A 12636-nucleotide genomic window follows, 5' to 3' on the forward strand; every position below is an offset into this window, starting at 1 on the left:
AGTAATATAGACGAGTAACATATACTCCCTCCGTTTCTAAATATTTGTCTTACTAGACATTTCAAATGACTGCTACATACGGATGTATGTAGACATATTTTAGAATGTAAATTCACTCATTTTGCTCTGCATGTAGTCACTTGTTGAAATGCCTAGAAAGACAAGTATTTAGGAATGGAGGAAGTACATGATACTAGTCTGAGTTACTACCCACTGTGGCTAGTCTTAGCGCATAGCAAAATGACTTACTACAACCCACCCTAATCCACCAGATTGTCCCCCAAACGTTTCTTCTTTCTTGCCCGATTCAGCTCCGCACCGTACGATTTTTTCTTCAGTTGGTATGCACAACATCATGCCGAGTCAGAGAGAGTACAGTCGATCCGTGTCTTAGTCCGGTGGTACTTAATTAGCACTTGGCAGCATCGCATGCGTCATCACAAAAGAAATAAGAAAGAAATCGTCCAACCAAGATATCTCTTTGTGTCTCTATAAGATCTACCCTTGGACACCAACACAACCGAATACGTTTGCACATGTTCCTTTCTCTCATATCAGAGGACTCAGTCAGAGGCTATGTAATATAGTACGTACGTATGATGAGCTCATGCCCTTGATTAGTTCCCCACATCTACCTATGGTGGACACGAAGTGACTCTTCTCTATTGACGAACCAATCTATAGTTGAATGATTGGATAGGCAGTAGTATTCTTAACCCACAGAGAGGGTACATATGATGCTCGGATTTATTTAGAATTTATTTCAGGATTTCTGACGATACGTGTCTCACTTTTTTGAAGGTGTTCATAGGGATAGGGCCGGTGTGCGTATGTGTGTTCATAAAGGTAAATGTATGCGCATATATATGAGCGCTTGTGTACTGGTGTTAAAAAAAAGACTTCTCTATCGATCGGGTGCCAAGTTGCATGCACTTTGCATGTTATAATAAGCTAGTACTATGTACGCAGTAAGCTTTCTCATTGGCGCAAACAAATTAACATCCTTTCAGAGTAAGCTGCTGCTGTGAAGAAGATTCCTCAAGATCCGCTGTGTGGCGGGAGAAGTCCGACCAAGCAACTTCATCTAGTACTTAGCTCCCAGGCCACCAAGCGCTTCCTATATATACAACGCATATGCACGACACAAGGAACAAGATCCATACAAGTATAGAACTAGGCAGAGAAGCAGCAGCAAGCAAGACGTAGAACGATGGTGGCCAAGGCGAAGATGAGCGCCATGGAGTTGGAGATGGAGAAGGTGATGAGCGACGGGGAGGTGGTGCTCGGCGGCGCCGGGGACGAGGAGGAGGACGACGTGGTGCTGCCGGGGTACCGGTTCCACCCCACCGACGAGGAGCTGGTCACCTTCTACCTCCGCCGCAAGGTGGCCAGGAAGTCGCTCCGCATCGAGGTCATCCGGGAGATGGACATCTACAAGCACGACCCATGGGATCTCCCCAGTAAGCTCCTTCTCTCCATGCATCATCGTGCGCCATGGCTTGATCAAGTGCAATTTCTTTTCTGGGACAAAGACTTTCTATCTGACTTGCAAATTACGCAGAGGCGAGCACGGTTGGTGGGGAGAAAGAGTGGTACTTCTTCTGCCTCAGGGGGAGGAAGTACCGGAACAGCATCCGGCCCAACCGGGTCACAAGCTCCGGCTTCTGGAAGGCCACGGGCATCGACCGGCCCATCTACTCCGCCGGCGGCTCCGGCTCCGGCGTGTCCGTTGGGCTGAAGAAGTCCCTCGTCTACTACCGCGGCAGTGCTGGCAAGGGCACCAAGACCGACTGGATGATGCACGAGTTCCGCCTACCGCCGGCCGCGGCCACCAACGCCTCCCCGAGCATGCAGGAAGCGGTAAGTGGTCCACGCGTGCATTCCATTTCCACACAAAAATCACGGTGCGGACACCTGTGATGTGGTGCGGTGTGAGTGTAAGATTGACCCTCTGACGTGTGACCTGAAAATGCAGGAGGTGTGGACCATCTGCAGGATCTTCAGGAGGACCATCACCTACCGGAAGCAGCAGCAGCCGTGGAGGCCGGCGCCCGCGCCGTCCGCCGCCGACTCGAGCTCCAACACGGGGAGCTTTCAGTCGTCCGAGGCCAGCGACGAATACATGAACTGCCTGCAGGCTCCGGCACCCGCCGCTCCGTACATCCCCCAGCAGCAGCAGCACCACCAGTACGTCAGTCAGACGAGCACGGTGGACAGCGGCAATTTCCTCTACGAGGACAACATGCACAACCAGCAGTTCCAGGGGGAATGGAACGCCGCACCCGCCGCGCCGGTGCCGGAGCAGAAACAGCAGAATCCATTGTCGACGGCCGTCGCCCTCCACCAGAATGACCATAGCCACGCCGTCGCCGCGAACGATTTCTACAAGGTCGAGGGGTACTTGGAGGAGATCGCTAGGATGTTGGAGGTCACCGATTCGGCAGGGCTTTACGACTACAGATCATAATGTTGATCAGAAGTAAACTCTTCGGCTCCGTAGGATCCCACGAGTTCGCCGACGGGCCGGTCACTCCTGCCGCCTCGATGGCCGCCGTTGCGCCCGGCGGCTTCGGTAACACTCGGCTGCTTCGGAAACTGAAAGGGACGGCGGAACAGCGACAGTGTCTGGAAACCGACGATGGCGACAAGCGACCGGGTAGTACTCGGCTTCTACCTTCTGTGGTGCCTGTGGATTGGTTGAATCGGGTCATCGGAAGGTCTTGAAATGGAGTCCTGGCGGCTGAGTGTGGTCTCGGGTTGTCCGGGGAAGCAGCAGTCTTCATTGCTGGGCTCATGTACCTGATTAGTTGGGTCCATCTTGTCCTTGTTAACATGTAACAATGTCACTGATATCATAGCTAGTCCTGTACAATTGAAATGATGTAGGTAAGATTGTTTTTTGAGTTAGAGCAAACTATAATAAGGGGCTCCTCGAAAGCCTAGATTTGAGGAGCAAAAATGAGTTTTTATGGAGTTAAGCACTAGCTGGCAGATACCCTAAAACCAACTTTACTAAAAAAGTATAAGTTTGGCTCCCTAAAAATCTTCCCCAAATGACTATATTCGGTCCAACTAGCAACCCTAGAGCAAAAGTAGGGAGACAGCCGCGCAGCCCCTGTGCCATGATGCCACCATCGGAACTCACGCCGCTGGTGGTCCGCTGCTCCGATGAACGAAAAAATGAAATCCCACACCGCCCTGCTACTCCGGCGACCCTCGTCGGCGCTGAAATCCCGCCGACAACGAAGAATTTCACGATTCGCCTATGGAGCCATGGTCGGAAGCGGGGAAGACAATTCGTGTAGCTGTGTGTGTTCTATGCCCCCAGGTGTGCGTGCATGTGCGTGTTGTGTCATCGCGATCTACCAAGTACGGGTGCCCCTCTGCTGAGAGTCCCTTCTTCCCCTTGCGCCACCGCAAGCTACCCACTGGGCGGCCCTGGGGTGCGCCTGGATGGCTGTCTCACACGGACGGAGCGACAGGCTCGGTCCCTCTTCCTCTCATGCTTCCATACCGGCGGATCCGAGGAGTGTGGCCTCCATGCTCTAAGGTCGACGCAAGATATGCGTCCGGGTGGCGGCAGGGGAGGAGGAGGAGAATGAAGGTAGTGGTGGTGTTCACGGAGTCCGAGATGACGTGCATCGCGTGTAGTTTTGCCGACATGGCTTTCCTCGCCAACGCAACCTACGTGCTCAATAAATTGCGTGAACCAAATGTATACTTTAGGAACGTAGGTTTTAGGGGATCTGCTAGCTGCAGTACGGGATTTCCCTAAAAAGCAAAGTGGGATAGGGTGCAATTTTGGTAGTTCTAGTATAGGGGATCTGCTAGAGATGCCCTTATAGCCTGCTTACATCACTTCTGCTTATGTGAAGGGGGAAGATATGAAAAAAATGAGGGCAGTGGGCTCTCATGCAAAAGCCTAGTTTTACATGTCCTCCTACGAAGAAAAAGAAAACGAGTAGATTGATACATGTACTAGTCTAATTGTCAACCTTATAGTCCGCCTTGCTATATGGGTGACTACAGATGATGCTATAGATAACATGGTAGACTAGTAGTCATGCTCTTACATAGATACGCTGAAAATATGAATGTGGCATTGTAAACCAGAGCTACCCCTTGCTGCTTCAGAGAGCATGCTGCACATGGACAAGATAAAGGAGCCAATGGTAGCCAACTATCTTCATGATGGCAGCAACCATTATATCACTTCCAAGATGAACAATGCCAAGGACATGCTCATGGAAGGGGAAGTCTGGGTCCATTTTTTAGCCTGTGCAAATCTAGATGAAGTTATTTTGATCTGGATAGAGTTATTTTGCATTGATTGTGATGAGGTAGTGATTTGCTTTTCATCGACATTTTTTTGTGCTAATATGATACATCTGAGCAAAGATAAGTTAATTATCTGGATGAACTATGTTGCCCAGTTATTATGCTACTCTATTATTACTGCATTGTACGCCATACGAACGATATGTGATCAGATCATGTCGTCGGATGCATCCTTTAGGCGGTATTGGTCGGCCCCCGTTTGTGTCATGACAATATATTCTATCCCGTTAGGATTGGGTTAGCCTAACATAAGGACACGATGTGTTTCACTGGAATCTAATTGTGAATGGGGCCTTCCTTCAATGTTGATTGTAACCATGCACTCTCACATTCAGACATTCCAGTGGACAATAAAAAAAGGAAACGAAGATACCCACTAAGAGTTCAGATTTTCATGTGGCATCATCGAAGGGGGTTGTGCTAACTGCTAACTAAAGACAACCACACTTGCGGCAAGTTGCAAGGAAGCATGAAGTGTGGCTTTTTTACTTTTGAGAAAGGAGGCCTGGGCCCGGCATTAAATTAATGACACCCTGATAAGTAGGAAACAACAAAGATACAAGGTACAAGATGCTGAAAGATGATATTACAAGACACCTAACAAATAAGAAAACAAAAGAGTAAGCAATACACACAACTTGAATGTCAGATATCCTCATCCACCAACGCAAAAATGGATCTCCGATGATTTTGTTGTCCAAAGAGCAACCTCTAGCAAAATCACGGATGTCAGGGCATCACCCTAATGGCAGCTAGTTCATGAGAGCATTAGCTTCAACAACCCAAAGATTTCGAGCACAACTCTAATAGTTATGTACACACTGGCAACATCCCAACGGTGGTCAGAATCGTCAGACCATCACTCCGACGGTGTGGAACGTTTGGGTTCAACTATGATAGTTCAAAGATAGTCTTGCATGTCTTAGTAGCTCTGAGTCTTACCTAGTTTGGATGAAGACTTCAAGGCATCCTCTAACGAGTCTTAGCTAGCGACATTGGATCATGTCCACGCTAGATGATTCTGAAGTACTTCGCCTGAATTCATGGCATGCCTAACAGATGGGCCACAAGAAGCTCTATGGGGAACAAGCAAAGGTCAGAAGTCACCCGGATTTACCTGTTACACCGACAAAGAATGAAAATGTCCGTCTGCCATGTGAACCGAGGGCCATTTTGTAACGCCCCGGTCAGACCAACCAGTTCATCCCCGGTTCCTGACCATTGCATCTGGGGTTTAGGTTGGCCATACATACTAATGATACGTCTCCAACGTATCTATAATTTTTGATTGTTGCATGCTATTATATTATCTGTTTTGAATGATTAATGGGCTTCATTATACACTTTTATATTATTTTTGGGACTAACCTACTAACCCAAGGCCCAGTGCAAATTGTTGTTTTTTTTGCCTATTTCAGTGTTTCGCAGAAAAGAAATATCAAACGGAATCCAAATGGAATGAAACCTTCAGGAGAGTTATTTTTGGAACAAACGTGATCCAGGAGACTTGGAGTAGACGTCAAGAAAGAAACGAGGTGGTCACGAGGCAGGGAGGCGTGCCAGCCCCCCTAGGCGCGCTTCCCACCCTTGTGGGGCCCTCGCAGCTCCACTGACCTACTTCTTCCTCCTATATATATCCATATACCCCGAAAAGATCCAGGAGCACCACAAAACCCTATTTCCACCGCCGCAACCTTCTGTACCCAAGAGATCCCATCTTGGGGCCTTTTCCGGAGCTCCGCCGGAGGGGGGGTCGATCACGGAGGGCTTCTACATCAACACCATAGCCTCTCCGATGATGTGTGAGTAGTATACCACAGACCTTCGGGTCCATAGTTATTAGCTAGATGGCTTATTCTCTCTCTTTGGATCTCAATACAAAGTTCTCCTCGATTTTCTTGGAGATCTATTCAATGTAATTCTTTTTGCGGTGTGTTTGTCGAGAGCCGATGAATTGTGGGTTTACAGTCAAGTTTATCTATGAACAATATTTGATTCTTCTCTAAAATCTTCTATGTATGATTGGTTATCTTTGCAAGTTCTTCGAATTACCAGTTTGGTTTCGCCTACTAGATTGATCTTTCTTTCAATGAGAGAAGTGCTTAGCTTTGGGTTCAATCTTGCGGTGTCCTTTCCCAGTGACAGCAGGGGCAGCAAGGCACGTATTGTATTGTTGCCATCGAGGATAAAAAGATGGGGTTTATATCATATTGCTTGAGTTTATCCCTCTACATCATGTCATCTTGCCTAATATGTTACTCTGTTCTTATGAACTTAATACTCTAGATGCATGTTGGATAGTGGTCGATGTGTGGAGTAATAGTAGTAGATGCAGAATCGTTTCGGTCTACTTGTCGCGGACGTGATGCCTATATACGTGATCATGCCTAGATATTCTCATAATTATGCACTTTTCTATCAATTGCCCGACAATAATTTGTTCACCCACCGTAATACTTATGCTATCTTGAGAGAAGCAACTAGTGAAACCTATGGCCCCCGGGTCTATCTTTCATCATATAAGTTTCCAATCTATTTGACTTTGCAATCTTTACTTTCCTATCCATATCATAAAAATACCAAAAATATTTATCTTATTATCTCTATCAGATCTCACTCTCGTAAGTGACCGTGAAGGGCTTTACAACCCCTTTATCGTGTTGGTTGCGAGGTTATTATTTGTTTGTGTAGGTACGAGGGACTTGCGTGTAGTCTCCTACTGGATTGATACCTTGGTTCTCAAAAACTGAGGGAAATACTTACGCTACTTTGCTGCATCACCCTTTCCTCTTCAAGGGAAAACCAGCGCAGTGCTCAAGAGGTAGCAAGAAGGATTTATGGTGCCTTTGTTGGGGAGGTCTACGCACAAGTCAAGACATACCAAGTACCCATCACAAACTCTTATCCCTTGCATTACATTATTTGTCATTTGCCTCTCGTTTTCCTCTCCCTCACTTCACCCTTGCCGTTTTATTCGCCCTCTTTTCCGCTCGCCTCTTTTTCGTTCGCCTCTTGTTGCTTGCCTTTTGCTTTCTTGTGTGTTGGATTGTTTGTCACGATGGCTCAAGATAATACTAAATTGTGTGATTTTCCAATACCAACAATAATGATTTTATTAGCACCCCGATTGCTCCCCTTACCGATGCTGAATCTTGTGAAATTAATACTGTTTTGCTGAATCTTGTCATGAAAGATCCGTTTTCTGGCCTTTCTAGTGAAGATGCCGCTACCCATCTAAACAGCTTTGTTGATTTGTGTGATATGCAAAAGAAGAAAGATGTGGACAATGATATTGTTAAATTGAAGCTATTTCCGTTTTCACTTAGAGATCGTGCTAAAACTTGGTTTTTGTCTTTGGCTAAAAATAGTATTGATTCTTGGAACAAGTGCAAAGATGCTTTTATCACTAAGTATTTCCCTCCCGCTAAGATCATCTCCCTTAGAAACGATATTATGAATTTTAAGCAACTTGATCATTAGCATGTTGCACGAGCATGGGAGAGGATGAAATTAATGATACGTAATTGCCCTGCACATGGTTTGAATTTGTGGATGATCATACAAAATTTTTATGCTGGATTGAATTTTTTTTCTAGAAATCTTTTAGATTCGGCCGCGGGAGGCACTTTTATGGAAATCACTTTAGGAGAAGCTACCAAACTCTTAGATAATATTATGGTTAATTATTCTCAATGGCACACCGAAAGATCTACTAGTAAAAAGGTTCATGCTATAGAAGAAATTAATGTTTTGAGTGGAAAGATGGATGAACTTATGAAATTGTTTGCTAATAAGAGTGTCTCTTCTGATCCTAATGATATGCCTTTGTCTACTTTGATTGAGAATAATAATGAATCTATGGATGTGAATTTGGTTGGTAGGAACAATTTTGGTAACAACGCATATAGAGGAAACTTTAATCCTAGGTCGTTTCCTAGTAATTCCTCTAATAATTATGGTAATTCCTACAACAATTCTTATGGAAATTATGATAAGATGCCCTCTTATTTTTAATCTAGTATTAAAGAATTTATTACTTTGCAAAAGAGTTTCAATGCTTTGATTGAAGAAAAATTGTCTAAGATTGATGAGTTGGCTAGGAACGTGGATAGAATTTCCCTTGATGTTGATTCTTTGAAACTTAGATCTATTCCACCTAAGCATGATATCAATGAGTCTCTCAAAGCCATGAGAATTTCCATTGATGAGTGCAAAGAAAGAACCGCTAGGATGCGTGCTAAAAAAGATTGCTTTATAAAAGCATGTTCTTCTAGTATTGATGATAATAAGGATGATGAACTAAAAGTGATTGATGTGTCTCCTATTAAATATTTGTTTTTCAATATGAATCTTGATAATGATGGGACTGGAAATGAGTCAACTTTAGTTAAAAGGCATCCCAATGACTCGGAGTTTTTAGATCTTGATGCAAAAATTGGTAAAAGTGGGATTGGAGAGGCCAAAACTTTACATAGCAATGAACCCATTATTTTGGATTTCAAGGAATTTAATTATGATAATTGCTCTTTGATAGATTGTGTTTCCTTGTTGCAATCCGTGCTAAATTCTCCTCATGCTTATAGTCAAAATAAAGATTTTACCAAACATATTGTTGATGCTTTAATGCAATCTTATGAAGAAAAGCTTGAATTAGAAGTTTCTATCCCTAGAAAACTTCATGATGAGTGGGAACCTACTATTAAAATTAAAATTGAAGATCATGAATGCTATGCTTTATGTGATTTGGGTGCTAGCGTTTCCACGATTCCAAAAACTTTGTGTGATGTGTTAGGTTTCCGTGAATTTGATGATTGTTCTTTAAATTTGCATCTTGTGGATTCCACTATTAATAAACCTATGGGAAGGATTAATGATGTTCTTATTGTTGCAAATAGGAATTATGTGCCCGTAGATTTCATTGTTCTTGACATAGATTGCAATCCTACATGTCCTATTATTCTTGGTAGACCTTTCTTAGAACGATTGGTGCAATTATTGATATGAAAGAAGGGAATATTAGATTCCAATTTCCGTTAAGGAAAGGCATGGAACACTTCCCTAGAAATAAAATTAAATTACCTTATGAATCTATTATGAGACCCACTTATGGATTGCATACCAAAGATGATAATACCTAGATCTATTGTTGTTTTTATGCCTAGTTAGGGGCGTTAAATGATAGCGCTTGTTGGGAGGCAACCCAATTTTATTTTTGTTTCTTGCTTTTTGATTCTGTTTAGTAATAAATAATCCATATAGCCTCTGTTTAGATGTGGTTTTATGCTTTTAATTAGTGTTTGTGCTAAGTAGAACCTTTGGGAAGACTTGGGGGATGTTTTTGCGATCTTGCTGTAAAAACAGAAACTTTAGCGCTCATGAGATTTGCTGCCATTTTTTTACTGGACAGTGAGATTAGGTTGATTATTTTTGCAGATTATTAATAGAAAAATTCCTCAAGTCCACCAATTTATTTCGGAATTTTTGGGGTTACAGAAGTATTCAGAACCTACAGATTACTACAGACTGTTCTGTTTTTGACAGATTCTGTTTCTCGTGTGTTGTTTGCTTATTTTGATGCATCTATGACTAGTATCGGAGGGTATGAACCATAGAGAAGTTGGAATAAAGTAGGTTTAACACCAATATAAATAAAGAATGAGTTCATTACAGTACCTTAAGTGGTGGTTTGTTTTCTTATACTAACGGAGCTCATGAGATTTTCTGTTGAGTTTTGTGTTGTGAAGTTTTTAAGTTTGGGTAAAGATTTGATGGGTTATAGAATAAGGAGTGGAAAGAGCCTAAGCTTGGGGATTCCCAAGGCACCCCAAGGTAAAATTCAAGTACAACCAAAAGCCTAAGCTTGGTGATGCCCCGGAAGGCATCCCCTCTTTCGTCTTCTTCCATCGGTAACTTTACTTGAGGCTATATTTTTATTCACCACATGATATGTGTTTTGCTTGGAGCGTCTTGTATGATTTGAGTATTTGCTTTTTAGTTTACCACAATCATCTTTGCTGTACACACCTTTTGGGAGAGACACACATGAATTGGAATTTATTATAATACTCTATGTGCTTCACTTATATCTTTTGAGCTAGATAATTTTGCTCTAGTGCTTCACTTATATCTTTTAGAGCACGGTGGTGGTTTTATTTTATAGAAATTATTGATATCTCATGCTTCACTTATATTATTTTGAGAGTCCCTTAGAACAGCATGGTAATTTGCATTGGTTATAAAATTAGTCCTAATATGATAGGCATCCAGGATGGGTATAATAAAAACTATCATAGAAAGTGCATTGAATACTATGAGAAGTTTGATACTTGATAATTGTTTTTAGATAAAAGATGGTGATACTAGAGTGTGCTAGCTAAGTAGTTCTGATTTGAGAAATACTTGTGTTAAAGATTGCAAGTCCCGTAGCATGCACGTATGGTTACAGTTGTGTAACAAATTTGAAACATGAGGTGTTCTTTGATTGTCTTCCTTATGAATGGCGGTCGGGGACGAGCGATGGTCTTTTCCTACCAATATATCCCCCTAGGAGCATGCGTGTAATGCTTGGTTTTTGATGACTTGTAGATTTTTGCAATAAGTATGTGAGTTCTTTATGACTAATGTTGAGTCCATGGATTATACGCACTCTCACCTTTCCATCATTGCTAGCCTCTTCGGTACTATGCATTGCCCTTTCTCACCTTGAGAGTTGGTGCAAACTTCGCTGGTGCATCCAAACCCCGTGATATGATACGCTCTATCACACATAAACCTCCTTATATCTTCCTCAAAACAGCCACCATACCTACCTATTATGGCATTTTCATAGCCATTCCGAGATATATTGCCATGCAACTTTCCACCGTTTCATTTATGACACACTTCATCATTGTCATATTGCTTTGCATGATCATGTAGTTGACATCGTATTTATGGCAAAGCCACCATGCATAATTTATCATACATGTCACTCTTGATTCATTGCCCTTCCCGATACACCGCCGGAGACATTCATATAGAGTCATATTTTGTTCTAGTATCGAGTTGTAATCATTGAGTTGTAAATAAATAGAACTGTGATGATCATCATTAATAGAGCATTGTCCCAAATAAAAAAAGAAAGGCCAAAAAAGAAATAAAGAAATAAAAAGGAACAATGCTACTATCCTCTTTTTCCACACTTGTGCTTTAAATTAGCACCATGATCTTTATGATAGAGAGTCTCTTGTTTTGTCGCTTTCATATACTAGTGGGAATTTTTCATTATAGAACTTGGCTTGTATATTCCAAAAATGGGATTCCTCAAATGCCCTATGTCTTCGTGAGCAAGCAAGTTGGATGCACACCCACTTAGTTTCTTTTGTTGAGCTTTCATACATTTATAGCTCTGGTGCATCCGTTGCATGGAAATCCCTACTCCTTACATTGACATCAATTGATGGGCATCTCCGTAGCTCGATGTGAGACTTTCTCCTTTTTTGTCTTCTCCACATAACCCCCATCAGCATATTCTATTCCACCCGTAGTGCTATATCCATGGCTCACGCTCATGTATTGCGTGAAAGTTGAAAAAAGTTTGAGATTACTTAAGTATGAAACAATTGTTTGGCTTGTCATCAGGGTTGTGCATGATGAGAGCATTCTTGTGTGACGAAAATGGAGCATAACCAAACTATATGATTTTGTAGGGATGAACTCTCTTTTGCCATGTTATTTTGAGAAGACATGATTGCTTAGTTAGTATGCTTGAAGTATTATTATTTTTATGTGAATATTAAACTTTTGTCTTGAATCTCTCGGATCTGAATATTCATGCCACAATAAAGAAAATTATATTGAGAATTATGCTAGGTAGCATTCCACATCAAAAATTCTATTTTTATCATTGACCTACTCGAGGACGAGCAGGAATTAAGCTTGGTGATGCTTGATACGTCTCCAACGTATCTATAATTTTTGATTGTTCCATGCTATTATATTATCTGTTTTGGATGTTTAATGGGCTTCATTATACACTTTTATATTATTTTTGGGACTAACCTACTAACCCAAGGCCGAGTGCAAATTGCTGTTTTTTTGCCTATTTCAGTGTTTCGCAGAAAAGGAATATCAAACGGAATCCAAACGGAATGAAACCTTCAGGGGAGTTATTTTTGGAACAAACATGATCCAGAGGACTTGGAGTAGACGTCAAGAAAGAAACGAGGTGGCCATGAGGCAGGGAGGCGCACCTGCCCCCCTGGGTGCGCCCCCACCCTGTGGGCCCCTCGTAACTCCACTGACCTACTTCTTCCTCCT

The 12636-nt window shown here is 42.7% G+C and overlaps 1 protein-coding gene across 1 annotated transcript; it reads left to right on the forward strand.

Moving 5' to 3' along the window:
* Positions 1-1210: 1210 nt before the first annotated feature.
* LOC119298055 (transcription factor JUNGBRUNNEN 1-like) lies at positions 1211-2467 on the forward strand. Its single transcript, XM_037575593.1, has 3 exons — positions 1211-1460; positions 1562-1860; positions 1976-2467. Exons 1-3 carry the CDS (start codon positions 1211-1213, stop codon positions 2465-2467), a joined length of 1041 nt encoding a protein of 346 aa, XP_037431490.1.
* The last annotated feature ends 10169 nt before the right edge of the window (positions 2468-12636 follow it).

Source organism: Triticum dicoccoides, chromosome 5A (genome assembly GCF_002162155.2).
Source record: "Triticum dicoccoides isolate Atlit2015 ecotype Zavitan chromosome 5A, WEW_v2.0, whole genome shotgun sequence".
Lineage (NCBI taxonomy): Eukaryota > Viridiplantae > Streptophyta > Magnoliopsida > Poales > Poaceae > Triticum > Triticum dicoccoides.